This window comes from Rhinatrema bivittatum, chromosome 1 (genome assembly GCF_901001135.1).
Source record: "Rhinatrema bivittatum chromosome 1, aRhiBiv1.1, whole genome shotgun sequence".
Lineage (NCBI taxonomy): Eukaryota > Metazoa > Chordata > Amphibia > Gymnophiona > Rhinatrematidae > Rhinatrema > Rhinatrema bivittatum.
Genome location: NC_042615.1, coordinates 301,192,974 through 301,209,327, shown reverse-complemented (window position 1 = coordinate 301,209,327; position 16,354 = coordinate 301,192,974). Strand labels below are relative to the sequence as shown.

The following is a 16,354-nucleotide window of genomic DNA, read 5'->3' as shown; positions in this document are numbered from 1 at the left end:
GTAGATGTCCAATAAGGCACTGTAGGAGAAACAGACTGGCAGATGTTAAACACACTCCCGTAGCTGAGAGAATCCCAATGAGCAGTAGAGAGGATAGGTTAGCAGTCCATGGTCCTCAGCAGAGGACCCGTTCTACAATGGTGGTGTAGGGCCTGATGCAGAGAGGTAGCGAGGAACTGATGAGAGACAGACTGGTAGAAGTTGTACTCACTCTATGTAGCTGATACAGGTACTCGAGGAGAGAGTACCTGTAAGAGGATAGGCATCTGTAAATAAGCAAAGGGCCCCTGAGAGCGGGTACCCAGGTTAGAGAACCCGAAGGGTGAAGATAGCTTCCAGTGGATAGAAGCGGCAGAGTAGCTTCAGACCGGGACATACCGATCATTGCTAACTCGGCGCGAGTCAGCAAATGGGCAACATTAAATATGCGGAAGCAGTGACGTCACTCGAGGGGGACACCCCCCGAGGTTCGCGCCAACACTGCAACAAAGGTAGGGATGCACACGCGTGCGAGCCCTAGGAGACCTCAGGTCAAGATGGCCGAACGCTGCGCCAGAGCCGCTCCGGGGAAGCTGGAGGGTGTGGCAAGGAGATGCCATGGACGCCATTCTCCAAAGGCTGGTGGAGAAAGCTGAGAGAAAGGTGAAGCATGTCAGGCAAAGTCGTCTGAGCCTGACGAACGCAACAGTTGTGGGGAGGATGGGATGGGAGACAAGGGATTTTAATTCTCATTCCTTTAGAATCGGGATGGCCACTTCAGCGGCGGAAGGCGGTATCCCGGTGGAGGGGATCAAGGGGATAGGGAGATGGAAGTCACAGGCGTTCAGGTCGTATGTGTACACCTAGAGGGGCAGTGCGATGGGTATTGATTGTTTGTCCTTATGTTGCAGTGCAAAAAGGGGTTCGGCCAGTGATAGGGTGTGCCTGGATTGTGGGCCACTCGTTCATTCATCGAGCAAGGGCGATGAGGCCGTACGGGGAGCAGCTGGAGAAACAGAATTGGACATTGGCTTGGTTCAGCAAAAGGGGCATGGTGTGGGATGACCTCTTGCCCTTCTTGCAGGAGTGGATAGCTATGTAGGGGGTGCCTTAGATCTTGTTAATTCACCTTGGGGGTAACGATATTGGGACAAAAACTTGCAGGGATTTATTGACCTGCATGAAAAAAAGACAGCACAAATTATGATCAGATGGCCAAATATCAGGTTAGGGTGGTCTGATATGATCATGCGGTTAAGCTGCAAGGATCAGGCTTTGTGGACCCGGGGAGTGGTTAAAATGAATAAACAGATGGGGCATTGGATGTCTTGGGAGGGGGGTTTTAGCATACAGCGTGAGTGGTCCAGAGGAGTGGAGGCCAGGTTGTTCTGTGGGGATTATCGGAGATTGGTATGGATCTTTTCAATCTTACCCTGCAAGAGGGGCTCGAAAAGGAAATTTTAAGATTGTAATTGCCACAGTGGGGGAACAATCTTCCCTGTTGATTGTAATTTTTTGACTCATTCCTACCTACTGTTTATCTTTCGTTTACTTGAATAGTTACCCCAGTTTTTATTCTTGTTAATTGTAAACCGATCCGATATGGTTATTTACTATGAAGGTCGGTATATAAAACTGTTAAATAAATAAGTAATAAATAAACAAGGACTTAAGGAGGACATGTCCTTGTTGGTGATGGAAACCCAAGCCCATGCTGTAATGGGGGAAGATGCAAGGTTAAGGAGTGGGGGGGAGGGGTGTCTCTGGCAGTTGTGGGGGCTGAGGCTCATGGCCAAAGCTTGCCAATGCTGGGGGTGAGGCGGGGCGAGCAAGGAGAGAGGGTAAAACGACATCTTTACCACTGGATGGAGGTGGTAGAGGATGGGGTGGGGGATTTAAAGAGGGGGAATAACGGGGGTGGGTGACTTTTTGGAATGTTAAAGTTATGTGTGTTATATGTTGTTCGGCCTTGGGTAATTTAATAAACTGCAGCCTTTTACAATGCCATTAAAAGTGTGGTGTATTTTGGAGGGGGAGGGAACTGGAGCCTGAGCATGTCTTGCCGCCTTGTGTTATGCTAAATATCGGCATCATCCAGCTAAGTTATCCGGGTTAGTTAGCCTGCCTCCATTCTATCTGGCTAAAAAACTTTACCCAGATAAGCCTGCAGCTGTTAGAGCAGCAGGGAAAGTCAAGTCACATAGTTTATCTGGCTAAGTCCCAGAAATAGCAGGACAAACCATCTGAATATGAACCTCATGCGGTTCTGGAATGTGTCACATTTCAAAAAGTAAAAAATGGGCCTTGCATCAATTAAGAACACTTTTAAGTCATTAAATATGCATGCCTACAAACGTTCCTCCTCCAGTTTTCACGTGGCAACAGATATTTACAACAAGTGTCTCTTAAAGCACTGGATACCCTTAGCTCCTAGTGGCTCCTGTCACTATTGATACAATGCACAATTTAGCTTCAAGAAGGCAATTTTCAAAGGCCATTTAGCTGTGTAAAGGAGCTCTGTGAAACTACCTGCCCTGCATGGAGGTAAGAGTACACATGCTGTGCAATAATGCAGGTGCTTTTACCTCCACTGACGCGTCGGCATTCCCAGAGTCGAGCTTAGGGCAGGAAGGTCCTAGTTTTGCATTCTCAAAATGAGGTGTGTTGATTTTGAGGGTAACTGTACCCACAAATAAAGCAGGTACAAATCTCCCTGGATCACTGCTCCTTGGGCAGTTTTCAAAGAGAAAGTAGACATGTCCTTTTATTTATTTCATTTATTTGTTTTAAATATTTCTATTCCGCTCAACAACAAATCCTCTGAGCGGCGTACATCCAAGACATACAATTTGAGAACGGATACAAAATCCACAGGGAAAAAGTACCCACACTTTGCACCGGTCTGCAGAGTTTTGAAAATTTCCCCTCAAATCACTGAAAGCTACCATGATCTGTCCTATTTGCCAGCCATCCTACGTCACTCTTTAACCTTACTTATAAGTCATCCTAGCTCACTCAACCTTACTTGAAGGTTCTGCTTAAATTTTCTCACCTAAGCAACCCAGGGTGGCAAAGAGCCTCTCAAAGCACGAGCACTGTTCCAGTCATGAAATATCTACGTGCGGTACACAGCCCTCCCACCAGAGAGTTCAGCATGCCACTTCCTAGCACCAGCCAGCCCAAGACCTAAAGATACTGCGGATCCTCTTCTCTGAAGCACACAACGCTAATCAACCACTAGCTCAACGGAGAGCCAGCTCTACGCTTCTGCCCTCCGTTGGTATTACAAGAGAATGGTGGAGATGCTGGAGTCCAACTTTACATTCAGTTCCAAGGTTTCCGTTAACCCTGACCTGCAAAATGTGCACATCAGACAAGAAGCGAAGTGTCAGGAAAGAGGAGGAGGGGGACTTACCGTTGAATTTTTCAGCTTCTGGATCATCCACGTTGATAGCGATGACTTTCCAATCCGTCTCCCCCTCATCAATAAGAGCCAGCACCCCTAGGGGTTTCACTTGAATGACTTCACCCCGAGAGTACACCTAGGAGCACAGGGCAGACATTAACTCAAAAAAATGTTAAATATCGTACAGTTGTGGGGCTGGCCCAGCAAGTTCAACGGCAGGACTACGTGCTGCCACACAGATGACCTGAGTCCAATTCCTGGGTCAGGGTCTTCTGGTTCTCCCGGGTCGACTGAAGGATGCTACAGAGGTAGCACTTACAGTACCTGGTTGGGGGGTGGGGGGAGGAGCCCCCGTCATCACTCAGCTTATGACTGTACTTAAGGGCCAGGATTTCATAGCACCAGCAAGAGCTCTGATGCATGGATCCCTTTTCCTAACCTGTCAAGATTTTTTTTTTCCATGTTGCAGCTTTCTGTGGCTCCTCCTACTAAGTATCGCAACAATATTAAGTATGAGGAACCACAGAAAAGCTGTATTTTTTGTTTTTCTGAGCATGGCTTGGGGTGCCTCAAAACTTAATGCCAGCTCTGGGCTGGTGTTAATTTGAGGGTTAAAAAGTGTGCATTGGGTGCACTTTTATTTATTTGTTTTACATCAAGGATACTAGCTAATGGCCTCATCAACATGGCATTTGTATCTGATGAGCGCTATTGGCTATGCACCAGCATGGACATGCGTTTTGGACACGCTAATCCCGATATTGCATTGGGCTTACGTCTAGCACATCCAAAACGCGCGTTTAGGGGCACGCTGAGCCCAGCGCTCAATATTGCATTGGCCCCTTTAAAAGCTTGGGAAAAATATTTTGCATAGAAAGGCAGTAGGGTAAAAGAAATGTGAGCCTAAGCGTTAGGTCAAGTATGGATGCATCTACCTGGAACAGCAAATGCCAACAAGAGGAGATTACAAGGCAAACTTGCTACAGTTCTCTTCTAAGGACAAAAAGTGATGCAATCTCCAAATGCAGTCAACTTTACTGATGTCAGCTGGGCAAAATCTTTAACAAACTGGATGGTGCTAAAGAAGAGCAATGACAATAGCTAGAGTAGTGTGGATAGTCAAACTGAAAGCTGAGTATTCTTAACTAGAGCAGTGTAGACAAGGGTAACCAAATGGTCCTTATGGGGGAGATTTGCAAAAGTGCCTGCACTGTTACAAAGTCTGCAAGTACATTTCCCTGTAAACTTTGTGCCATTTCTCAAAAGGGAAAGCATGCATGTATCTTCCCTTTGAAAACTGCCAAGGGAAAAAGCACCCACAGAGATCTGTGCCCGTTTTGCGGATACCTTTTCAAAATGACACACATTGGGGCAGATATTAAAAAAAAAAAAAAAAAGCTGAGCTCCTACATTAAGCACCTATTTTCAGCCAAACTTAGGAGCCTAAGTTTTCAGTTGAAAATTCACATAAATTTAGGAACATAAAAATTTAAGCTCCTAAATTTAGGCCTGATATTCATTTGCCTGGATTTCAGCTCCTAAGCTGCCTAGCTTTGAGGTTCAATGCTAAGCTCATAAGTTTGTTTCTCCACCCTAACTTTGCCCTGTAGCCTCCCACTTTTTAACGCCCTAAATTTAAGAGCCTAGTGAAACTAAAATCCTAAGCTTAGGCACCCAATCCTACAAAATTTTCAAAAGGGCCAATTTAGGAGCTTAACTCCAAAGTTAAATAATTTTTTTAAATTTCCCTCACTATGTCGTCATCTACTATGTTGAACAAATGTGTGCATAGACTATGCAGTAAGGCAGATGGTTTCCCTTGCTTGGCCAAGCCAGTTCCTATGACCACTAGTATTTTAGGGCACTATGCATAATGGGGGACGTTTTCAGCCCCCTTCCCTCCATATAGCCTGTTGGCCTGTAGGTACTTCATACTTGTGGGCTTGCAAACCCATTTTCAACAGGAAACTCCTTGCACATTTTCCTTGACAAATGGCTTGCTAAGTGCAGAATTTACAGATACAAACTTCTCCCTGGGAAGTACACATGTGGGAGTTAAAAAGTAAACTCCCAGCATGCACTTTGCTGAGAAGGCCCCAGCCCCACCACTTGACTGTGCTGAGTGGAAGTAGGGGGTGCAATTTTGAAAGGCATTTTACCCATAGAGACTACCTGCAAAGAATCTCTTAGAAAACTGCCTCCCATGACAGACATGGGACAGGTTAAAAACCGCGTGAAAAAGTGCACCTCCACACCAGACATTCAAGTTACTTTGCAAACGTTTTTCACAAAGAGAAATGAGGTTTCAGAGTCCTAACCCAAAGGTGCCTGAGGAAACAATACACACACACCCCCCCCCCCCCCCCGCCCTGGCACTTTTCTTACATAAAAATGCTTATTTTGCATTCTGAGGATCCCTTGCAGCATCACTCTAACAACCTTAAAACTCAGCAATGGGATAAAGATTTAGAAGAGTCCCCTCTTGCACTAGTATCATGATATCTAGCAAAGGTCACAGAAAACCAAAAAAAGTGTTTAAATATGTAAATGCTCTGTACACCAACAAGGCCAAGCAAGGATCAGAAACATTTTTCTGCAAGACTACAAGCAAGGTGAGGTGCGTGTCCACCATTTAACCACAGAGTTCAGCTTTATAGGCTGACAAGAGCTCAGCAATCTGCCTCTACGCTTGCCCAGAACGAGCAGAGAAATTGCCGCAGTGCAATGGAGATGGTAAAGGATGCACTAGTAATGCCCAGATTGGGGTCTAGCCCAGACGGGGCTGTTCAACCCGATGGGACAGACACCGGGCGATCTATGCGGCTATCCGAACCTCGGAGACTTTAAGAAAAGTTTTCTACCTTACCTTGTCTCAGCGCTTCCAGGCTGAGCGGTCTCCGGCTACAGGGGGAGAGGGAAATACCTTCACTGCCGCGCTCGGTACTGCACCCGCTGCCTCTCAGCCACTCCCATTCCTGGGGGCTAAGTCCACGCCGAGAACCGGCTACCGGACCGAGGCTTAACCTCTGAGGGATCTCTGAAACCGCCTCAGGAATTCTCGACTGGGGGAGGGACCCTTAGGTATCACCGCAGGAGAGCGGGGCTCGTCTCGTAGAGGTAAGATTTTTTTTCTTCTTTGTTTTGGATTTTCTAACGCTGTGCAAGTGTGTGTAGAGCCCCAAACTGCTAAGGAGACGGAGAAATACTGAAGAGCAGAGCTTCCTGCACGGGTATATGTAGTGCTGACGTCAGACTGAAATCTGACTCCGTCTCCAACTGCTATCAGGAGCACACTATACCCATTGGCCCTGAGTCCATCTGCTACACGCTAGGAAAGCTCTTTTTAAATGCAGGTTTCCCTCCACATTTTAGAAAGGCAATATTCTGTTAGGCCATGTCACCTGGATAAATAGCTTTGAAAATCGCCCTCCTCGTGATTTTAAGCCTTGGAACTCTTGGGCTGCTCCTCTGACCTGGGCGAAGCACGGGTATTGGTGCCAGTCTTACAACTTAAGAAATCAGAAGCCACTGGCAAAGTACAGTTCGATACTGCACAAAGTAGCAACAACAAAAAAGAAAAAAGACTTCGCCTTATCTATTTATCCATTCTGCCATTATCTTCTTTGGGCTAATTAAAACGCAAAAAGTATACAGAGCAGAAAAAGGGGAAAACCACCAAACACTTGCAGAAAAGAGAAGAAAACTAGACTCCCACCTGCTGATTCCTCATGTAGCCATTTTCCTTTTACAGAAAGATTTTTAGAGCGTTCTTCAACTGAGTGATTAGAACCAGCAAACAAAAGGCAACTTTAAACACCTTCAGGGTCCGTCAGGTGACGAAAGCTTTGAGCCCTAAACCCACTCCCTGAACACATTTCCCCTTTCTTTTTTTAGCCTGAACAATGGAAACGAGCAGGAAGGGGGATAGTGAAGATGAGGGCAGGAGAGCATGCACAAGGGAAGTGGTTTGCTACCAAAAATGTATTTAAAGTGGTGAGGTTTGTTTGTGTGGTTATTATAAAATAGTACATTAAGGGCCCCATATACTAAACACAATCCCCAGAGACACAAAGGTGCCAATTTTCAAAAGTGCCTGCGCTGCTGTCTGCAGGTACTTTTCCTTTGAAAATCGCCAAAAAATGTTTTTAAAAGTCTGCAGAGATTTGCATGTCCTTTTCTTTGCAGATACTTTTTCCAACTAGAAGTACATGCACAGATTTGAAAATCTAAAACTATGCATGTGGTTTTCTCCCCCAACCTAACCCCAGTTCAGTGCAGATAAAAAAAAGAAAAAAAAAAAAAGTATACACATTGTGAAATAATGCCACACTTTTTTTTTTTTTAATCATCTACATACAAAAGATGGCCCAAGTCTCAGACAGACAATGCACGTGGGTAAAGTGTTTTACACTAATGGAAATAAAAAAAAACAAAAAAAAACAACACACACACCCCTTTGAAAACTGCCCTAAAAGTGGAAGAAAACCTTCAGCATTATCTAGCCCTTAGAGTCACAGTTTAATTTTGAAGTACCTAGCATGTTCTCATCTTGAACAAAGAAGGGAGGATGCTTATAGCAGTTAGACACACACCAACCACATTGAACCATTCTAGACGAGACCCAGGTAAATCAATAGAAGGATCCTGGAACTTGAAAAACTTACCTGCGAGCCTATTTCACATACATCAATAGGGTCATTATCTCCATAACAGTGTGTGTCCTTGTCTTTGCGACCGGGGTCTTCCCAAGTCTATGAAAGGAGAAAGACACAAGTCAACAGTATGTATAGCTTTGTCCTACAATCCTTCACCCTTTCATTGCGGCCAGGACTTCTAGCTTTCTGTGATAAGGCCAATGGGATTATATGGCCAAAATCTTTAAATTCTGCAACAGTTCTACAGTATAAAATGTGCCTTAAAAACGGCCAGGCTTGCTCAAACCAAAGGTCCACCTAGCCCAGCACCCTACCTCCAACAGTGGCAATCAATAGAGAAAGTATATAAGAAAGAGTACAATCCTTTGCAGCTCATAGCAGTCATGATTTAAGGATACACAAACTGCAGTGACATTCTTGACATTTCGCCTTAATTGGTTGTGACTGTTCTACCTTCCAAAAATGTGCCTAGTCAGGCCTGAATTTGCCATTAAGCATTAAGTCTGTGTCTATGGTGGCAAAAATCGAAGGGGGTGGGGGGCAACAGGCTAACTGAAGATTTGCTTAATCTCATTCAGTAGAGAACAGCTTTCTGCTTCCTGCTCCAACTCCTCCCCGAGGCGAGGCTAGAAGAAACAAAACAAAGAAAACTACTCTACTGCATTCCAGCCCCTCCCCTTCTGTCCTGTGCAGAGGGCTGGCAATGCCAAAGCACACAGCAGGGAGCAAAGAAAATCTACTCCGCTCCCTAGTACAACCCCTCTACTCTATGTCTAATACCCTAAATGACCAATCTATTCCCTTGTATCTTCAATACCATCAAATTTCTTATATGCATATCTGGGAACTCTCGATTTACAATCACCTTCATTTTTCACTGATTATAATCAGAGGATGGGGTACTTGAGGGGGCAGGGCGGGCAGTCTGTGCACAAGCTCCCTCCTCTTTCATATACAAACACCCATCAAACTTGCATGCTCACTCTCAAGCTCTCTCACATGCATATGTTCATTCACATTCCTCTCTTTCTCCCACACACATACTGTATATAGGAAAAGTGGTTCTTATCTGCCAATTTTCATTCCTGGAATACCATTAGATCAGTCCAGACAAGTGGCTATTGCATCCCTACCAGCAGATGGAGGCAGAGAATAAAAACTTTTCTCTGACATTGCTGCTTAACAGAAAGCGCCACTTGTAGTTCCTCAGTATTGACCTGTACCCAAGCCAAAGTACAGCCAAAAACTCTCAACTCAAACTTTCCCTTTTTGGGCAGAGAACCCAAGGTTGAAGCACCCTGAACTGGAGCCCTCACATCCAACAAAGAAACTGAAAACCTCCTAGCCCCATAGGTTCTAGATATATACACACAGTAATTTCTGCAATAATAGCCAAACTGGGTCATGACGGTCTTTCAAAAATTAAGGGGATGGGCTTCTGGACTGAACTGAGGTATTCCAGGAATGAAAATTAGCAGGTAAGAACTAAATTTTCCTTTCCTGTTCATACCCCAGATCAGTCCAGACAAGTGGGATATACCCAAGTCCCCTATACTAGGTGGGCACCAGAAAGACCCATATGCAACATACTTTCCCCAAACGTAGCCTCTTCTAGTGCCCAAACACCCAATTGGTAATGTTTGGTAAAAGTGTGCAGAGAAGACCATAATCACTGCCCAACAAATCTCCTGCGGCGATATTGGCTCACACTCAGCCCACGAGGCTGCTTGCATGCCTTCTGAAAATCCAAGTATACTATATCTACCGGTTCACCTTTATCCACATGTTTATTAACCCCTTCAAAAAAATAAGCGGATTTCGAGAAATTGTAGCTTTAGATACCTTATTTCCTTTCTTTGCTCCACCAAATAAGATAAACAGATGATCCAACTGCTGAAAACTGTTAGTGACCTTCAGATACCGTAATAGAATCCGGAGAACATCCAACAAATGAAGCTCCCTCACATGTGGCACCTCTGAAGGGCAGTTTGGAAATGCTGGAAGCTCCAACATCTGGTTAAGCAAAAAACAGGAGACTACCTTCAGTAAAAAAATGGAGGGCAGCATATGTGAAGAGACCCCCACCCTCTGTAATCCGCAGTAAAGGCTCTCTACAGGACAAAGCTTGAAGCTCCAAAATTCACCTGGATGAACACATCGCCACCAGGAAAAAACTCCTTCAAGGTGAGATCCTTCAACGATGTCCTGCACAACAGCTCAAATGGAGGGCCATAAAAAACTCATAGGACCAAGTTAAGACTCCATGCCAGACACATCCTACACACTTGCAGTCGCAAGTGTTGATCCCTTTCAGAAACCATACTACATTCGGATCATACGCCAACGGCCTCCTCCACAGCTTACCTGTTAGGCAACCTAAAGCCACTACTTGTACCTGAAGCAATTGTAGGCCAGTCCTTTTGTTAAGTCCTGCTGTAAAAAGTCCAAGATGCATGGAATGTCTACCTTCCTCCACACACCAGGACTTAAACACTCTCCACACCCTGACATAAGCCAGACACGTGGATTGTCTCCTGGCCTGAAGCAAAGTAGCAATAACCAGCTCAGAGTACCCTTTCAATCTTAAACATCTCCTCTCAAAGGCCAAACTGGAGACAAAAGCAATTCGCCCAATCTGAAAAGAAAGGTCCTTGTCTGAGTAAATCCCGAAGATGACTCAACCTGATGAGCCAGTCTACCTCGAGACAATTCAAATCCACAAATCATGGGCATGGCGGCTACTCTGGTGCCACCAGCACCACCCTTCCTGAATGCCTCTCTATACATTGCAGCACGCAGCCAATGAGAGGCCATAGAGGAAACATGTACAGTAGAATCCTCATTGGCCAAGGAAGAACCAGAGCGTCTATCCCCTCAGCTCCAACCTCTTGTCTGTGACAGAAGAACTGTGCTGCCTTGGAACTGCTTCTTGACACCATCAGATCCATCTGGGGGCTGCCCCACTTGGATCGAATGAGGTCCTAGGCCTTAGTCAATAACTCCCATTCCCCCTGGTCTAACTGCTGTCTGCTGAGATAGTCCACTTGCACATTGTCCACTCTTTCCACATGCGATGCCACTATTCCTTCCAGATATTGCTCTGCCCAGACAAACAGCTCCTGGGCCTCCAGTACCACACCACGTCTTCATCCCACCCTGATGTATGATATATGCCACCATTGTTGCATTGTCTGAGAAGACTCTCACCATTCGTCCTCTGACCTGTGGAAGGAAGCACAAAAACGCTCTGCAAACTGCCCTCGTTTCCAAATGATTGATAGACCAAGCCGCTTCCGTTGGTGACCACTGACCTTGGGCCGTCCGCCCCTGACAGACCACTCCCCAACCACTGAGGCTGGTATCGTGGCACCACCACCCAGTCTGGACTCTCCAGATGCATCCCCTTCTCTAAATTGTGGAGAGACACCCACCAAAAGAGACTGGATCTGCAGTCCCCATGCAGCAATAAAGGCAGATGAAATTCCTTTAACAATGGATTCCAAAGGGACAGAAGTGCCCTCTGGAGAGGATGCATGTGTGCAAAAGCCCATGGTACCAAATTTAATGTATATGTCATAGAACCCAGAATTTGCAAATAATCCCAGACCTTGGGCACCGGAAGACTCAAATGAACCAGCTGAGCCTGCAACTTCACCACTCTCTCCAGAGTAGGAAGACTGTGCCAACCCAGTTATCGAAATGCACAGCCAAGTACTCCGACTGGGTCAGCACTAGGGGATACTCTGCCAAATTTATCACCCAGCCGAGAGATCACAACTCCTCCATGATCCAACCCTTTATCTGATAACATTCCTCTTCTGACTTTGCCCAGAGAAGCCAGTCGTCCAGATAAGGGTGGACTAAAATCCCCTCTTTTCTCAGGGCTGCCACTGCTCCCATCACCATCACCACCTTCGTGAATATCCGCAGTGCTGTCGCTAACCCAAAAGGAAGGGCCCGAAACTAAGTACTGTCCCAACACCATGAACCGAAGGAACTTCTGGTGTTCTGGGCATATGGGACTGTGCAAATAGGCTTCTGTCAGATCCAAAGACACCAGGAACTCGCCCCTCCTGACTGCTATCACCATCCGCAATGTTTCCATCCAAAAATGAGGAATTCACAACGCCATATTGACCTTCTGGAGGTCCAGAATGGGCCAAAAAGTGCCCTGTTTCTTGGGCAGCATGAAATAGATTATCTTCCTTGGCCCCATTCCGACGGTAGAACCAGCACAATCGTGTCTACCCTTTGAAAGTGATGCAACATATCCTGAACCGCTTCCTACCTGTTGCGTGATTCGCATTAGGACACCATTAAGATCTCTTATTGGACGAGAAAATTCTAAAGCATAGCTTTCTCTTATCACTTCTAGATCCCACTGGTCCAACGTGATCTTGGTCCAATCCCTGTAAAAATGGTTAGATCTCCTACCTACGGCTTCTACCAAAGAGTGGACCAGCCTGACTTCATTGCAAGGTCTTTCCTCCTCCAGTCCCCTGACCAGAAATCTCTCTGGAGGTCCTGCGGGGACCCTGAAAGGACTGCTGCCTACATGAGGTTTGCTTCTGCTCTGAAGCACTCTTGCTGGACCGAAACCGCCTCATATACCAGAAATGGGTTAGAGGATGAAAGGTTTTCTTGGTGCTTTTCTTATCCTCTGGCAACTTATTCCCCTTTGACGCCCCTAAATGTTTCATCAACTGTTCCAGGTCCTCTCCAAACAACAGCTTCCATCAAATGTTTATGCATAAATTGATGGGTATAAGGAAAGGAGGCGAGCCTGGAGCAAATAGAGTAAAGAAGGCTGTGCCTTAGATCTTCTGCTCTATTGTCCCTTGTCCAGGAAAGGGAGGAGAAGGCATCAGCACAAACAGTTCCTCCTTGATGTTCCATAGCAATGCGTTCTGCAGGATAACTGTGTCTCTGCCACCTGGTATTTTCAGAGGGATTATGAGATAAAGTGCATAATAGTTCTCTATTTACTTTCTCCACATCTTTCCTGATTTTATATACACTAATATTACATTTTCCCTAGATCAAATGTTTTCCATGTTAAAGGGTTAAGGGTTTTTTTGGGGGTTTTTTTTTAAAGTCTTTTCTCATATCAGTGTTGGGCTTCACTGTGCTTGCTCTAGGTCTATGACCTTTCTTAAGATAGAAGTCAATATATGGACATCCTAAATGACAACCTGTTGCACATAAAAGAAAAATATTTATTTTGCCAATCTGATAGTAGAAACCATGTAATCACACTTGCAGAATCTCTTTAGATCTCCTTTAAATACCTACACTATTTTGGTGTTGCAGGACATGTTTACCCTAAGATGCAGAAGCAAGTCCCCAAGAACAGCAGGCTGATTTGATTTATTCACAGTCATCTAGGGAAGTCTATGTACGCATGCAAAAAAACCAGCAGGTTAACTAATGCATACTACCCGCAGGTTTTAATGCAGACAGAACATCTTTTGTACTAAAATAATGAGATGCAAAGTGCAGCACTGAACGAGAACAGCCATTGTAATGCTGTCACATTTGGCAATTCAATTTTCCCCTACGCTGACCATCCTAAAGTGAAGAGAGCTGCTTAATTTAGAATATCCCCTTCCCCCCACCTCCCCGAAGTAAAAGATGGCCCTTCTTAATCTTCCCCACATCAAGTCAAAACAGACTTATGGGTCACTCAAGCACCCAGCCACTCCAACCCCCAACACATAATGCTGGTGGGGGGAATCTGATCCAGCTGCATGTTCTGCTTCTACAGAATTACAGAATATTGGGGTCCAGCAAAAAGGATAAGCAGTTCAATTCTTTTTTATCTGCAAACTTTCTTCTTAGACATTTTTCTTACTTTCCTCTCATTCCCCAACTAGAAATGCTACAATTATGTTGCAATATGTAGCAATCTGCTACAAACCGATGTTTTACAAAAGACAGTTTTATGCAGATCAATTGGGTCTGAGATTGCTCCAGTCCTTCCTGAACTGATGCAGTCCCCAATCAGTTTCCAGCCTACTGACTCGCAAAACTGACTTTGCCCGATACTTGCAGCCCTGTCTGTGCACCTCACTCTCTCAGTTCTTTCATATGTAACCCATAGTCAGAGTTTTAATCCCAAGGGCACACAAGTTTATTTATACTCTTCGGGGCTGCTGCAGCTAGAGATTAACATCCATACTAAAATTTATTCTCAGGGCAGAATCCTTGTATGGGAGGGGAATCTCCTCCTTATGGCCTGGACCATGGTGTCTTGCTTTCAGTGTGTAATGAAGCTGCATCCCATGAGATGAGATGTTGGGAAAAATCAACAGGACCAAGCTTGGGGGTGTTAAATTAAAGTTTTCTGATTGGATAATAATTAAATAAAAGTTACATCTGACTGTCGCTACGTGAATGATTTTCTCTGTAGATAGGTGTCCTTTGTTTCAGGCCTCTGGGTAGAGCTCCCATGGTGATTTTAACATGCACAAAACTCACCCAGCGGCTAACCGGGGAAATCCTATTGGGTCCCCCACTTCCCAGCAAAAACAGCCCTACCTTAATACATCTCATATATATATATATATATATATATATATATATATATATATATATATATACATATATATACATATACATATACACACACACATATATGTATGAGATGTATACATATATACACACATATATACATATATGTGTGTATATATGTGTGTATGTATGTGTATATATATATACATACACACACATATATGTATATATGTGTGTATATACACACATACATACATATATGTGTGTGTGTATATATATATATATATATATATATATGTGTGTGTATATACACACATACATACATATATATACACACAAACAGTGTGGGGAGGCTTTTGGATGGCCCCTCTCCTCTGGGATAGTGTATTTGTATGTATACATATACACTATCCCAGAGGAGAGGGGCCATTGTTTGTATCTTTAAAAAAAAACAAAAAAAAAAAACTTCTAAAGTTAAAGCTGAATACATCTTCAGTGTCTCTTGCAGCAGGATCATTGCCATTTTGTCACAAGAGGCAACTCTAAGGCAAACCTCGTTTTTCCCTCTTCAGTTTTTGAAAACTGACTTTGAAAATGAGAGAGTTGTGGGGGGGGGGGGGGGCTGGGGCTAGTACAAGCCTACTCTGCAAACTACTCAAGTTTATAGAAACATCCACAAGCACAAACCAACATTTTAAAATAATTTGGGGATACTGAAAATAATGATGCTTTCAATTAACACAGGGACAGAACCACAGCAAAAAACAGACTCACCAAACCGATTGCCCAGTTTAGTGCTTTAATTGCAAGTACAATCCAACCGCACTGAACTCAAAAGGACCCCCAGCACATATTAGTGTGTTGCATGTTATACCGACCCACCTCCCTCGGGAATCAACAGTCAATGAAGAAAGGAATCAAAGTGCACCCTCAAAACAGTATAGGGCTCCTATTTTTCTAGCAATAATAAACAAAGATCAATGGATCAGGAGGTGGTGCCTTTTCTTTTAAATTATTTTATACACATATTATACATCTATACATACACACACACACAGGAAACTGTACAAAACACACTCTAGAGAGTGTACACAAATGTACAGCTGCTTATCACTTTTGTCTTCACCTTTTGTATATGGTTATGTTTTCAGAAGATGAGGCTATGTGAGTGGTATCTTAAGTTATTTCCCAGTATATCCATTTCATACAAAAGACCACTATGGTTGAAATGAATATTACTGCAAGCCACCAAGTGCATAAGTCTAGATTCAAAATTCAGACCAGCTCCAGCATGCTCCCCAGAATGCACTTCCAGCAGCTGGAACCCAGGATTTCTCGTGAGGCTCTCCGAGCTTGCCACTCATGAGAGGAAGATGGTCCCTTGGCGTTTCCTCTTCCAGTCTGTGGCATCATGGGGAGACCAAGGGAAGGAACTGACTAGGAGAGAAAAGCCCCATACACTAAGCTGGAAGCCAGACTCCCTCACTTATCACTGCTGCTTCCCACTATCACCAACTTTATTTTAAGAGAGACATACAGAGCCAAGATACTTTGGAAAAGAAGAAGGAGATAAGCAAGCACTGGGGGGAAATATAATGGAAAAGTTCTCTATTGATTTTCAACTTTGTCATTCTCAAGTAAAAAAAAAACCCTCCAAAAAAACACAAGTGGCTAGGGAGAGGATAACTAAAGCAGATGTACAGAAATACACATGCAATGTAGTCTTTGTGCGCTTGTTAAAATTCAAACTTGAATTGAGGATGCTTAAATGGTAGCGCTGTCAATGTAGCTCACTAAAGTTTTA

General features: G+C 44.4%; 1 protein-coding gene across 2 annotated transcripts in view; it reads right to left on the bottom strand.

Moving 5' to 3' along the window:
• Positions 1 to 16,354, bottom strand: part of PPA2 (pyrophosphatase (inorganic) 2) — a 125,043-nt gene that overhangs the window by 68,797 nt on the left and 39,892 nt on the right. For both annotated transcript variants that reach the window (XM_029596948.1, XM_029596947.1), the window contains exons 6-7: positions 8,050 to 8,136; positions 3,395 to 3,521 (exon numbers count right to left, since the gene is read on the bottom strand). In XM_029596948.1, coding sequence (XP_029452808.1) covers positions 3,395 to 3,521; positions 8,050 to 8,136 — 214 coding nt within the window. The remainder of the gene's footprint in view (positions 1 to 3,394; positions 3,522 to 8,049; positions 8,137 to 16,354) is intronic.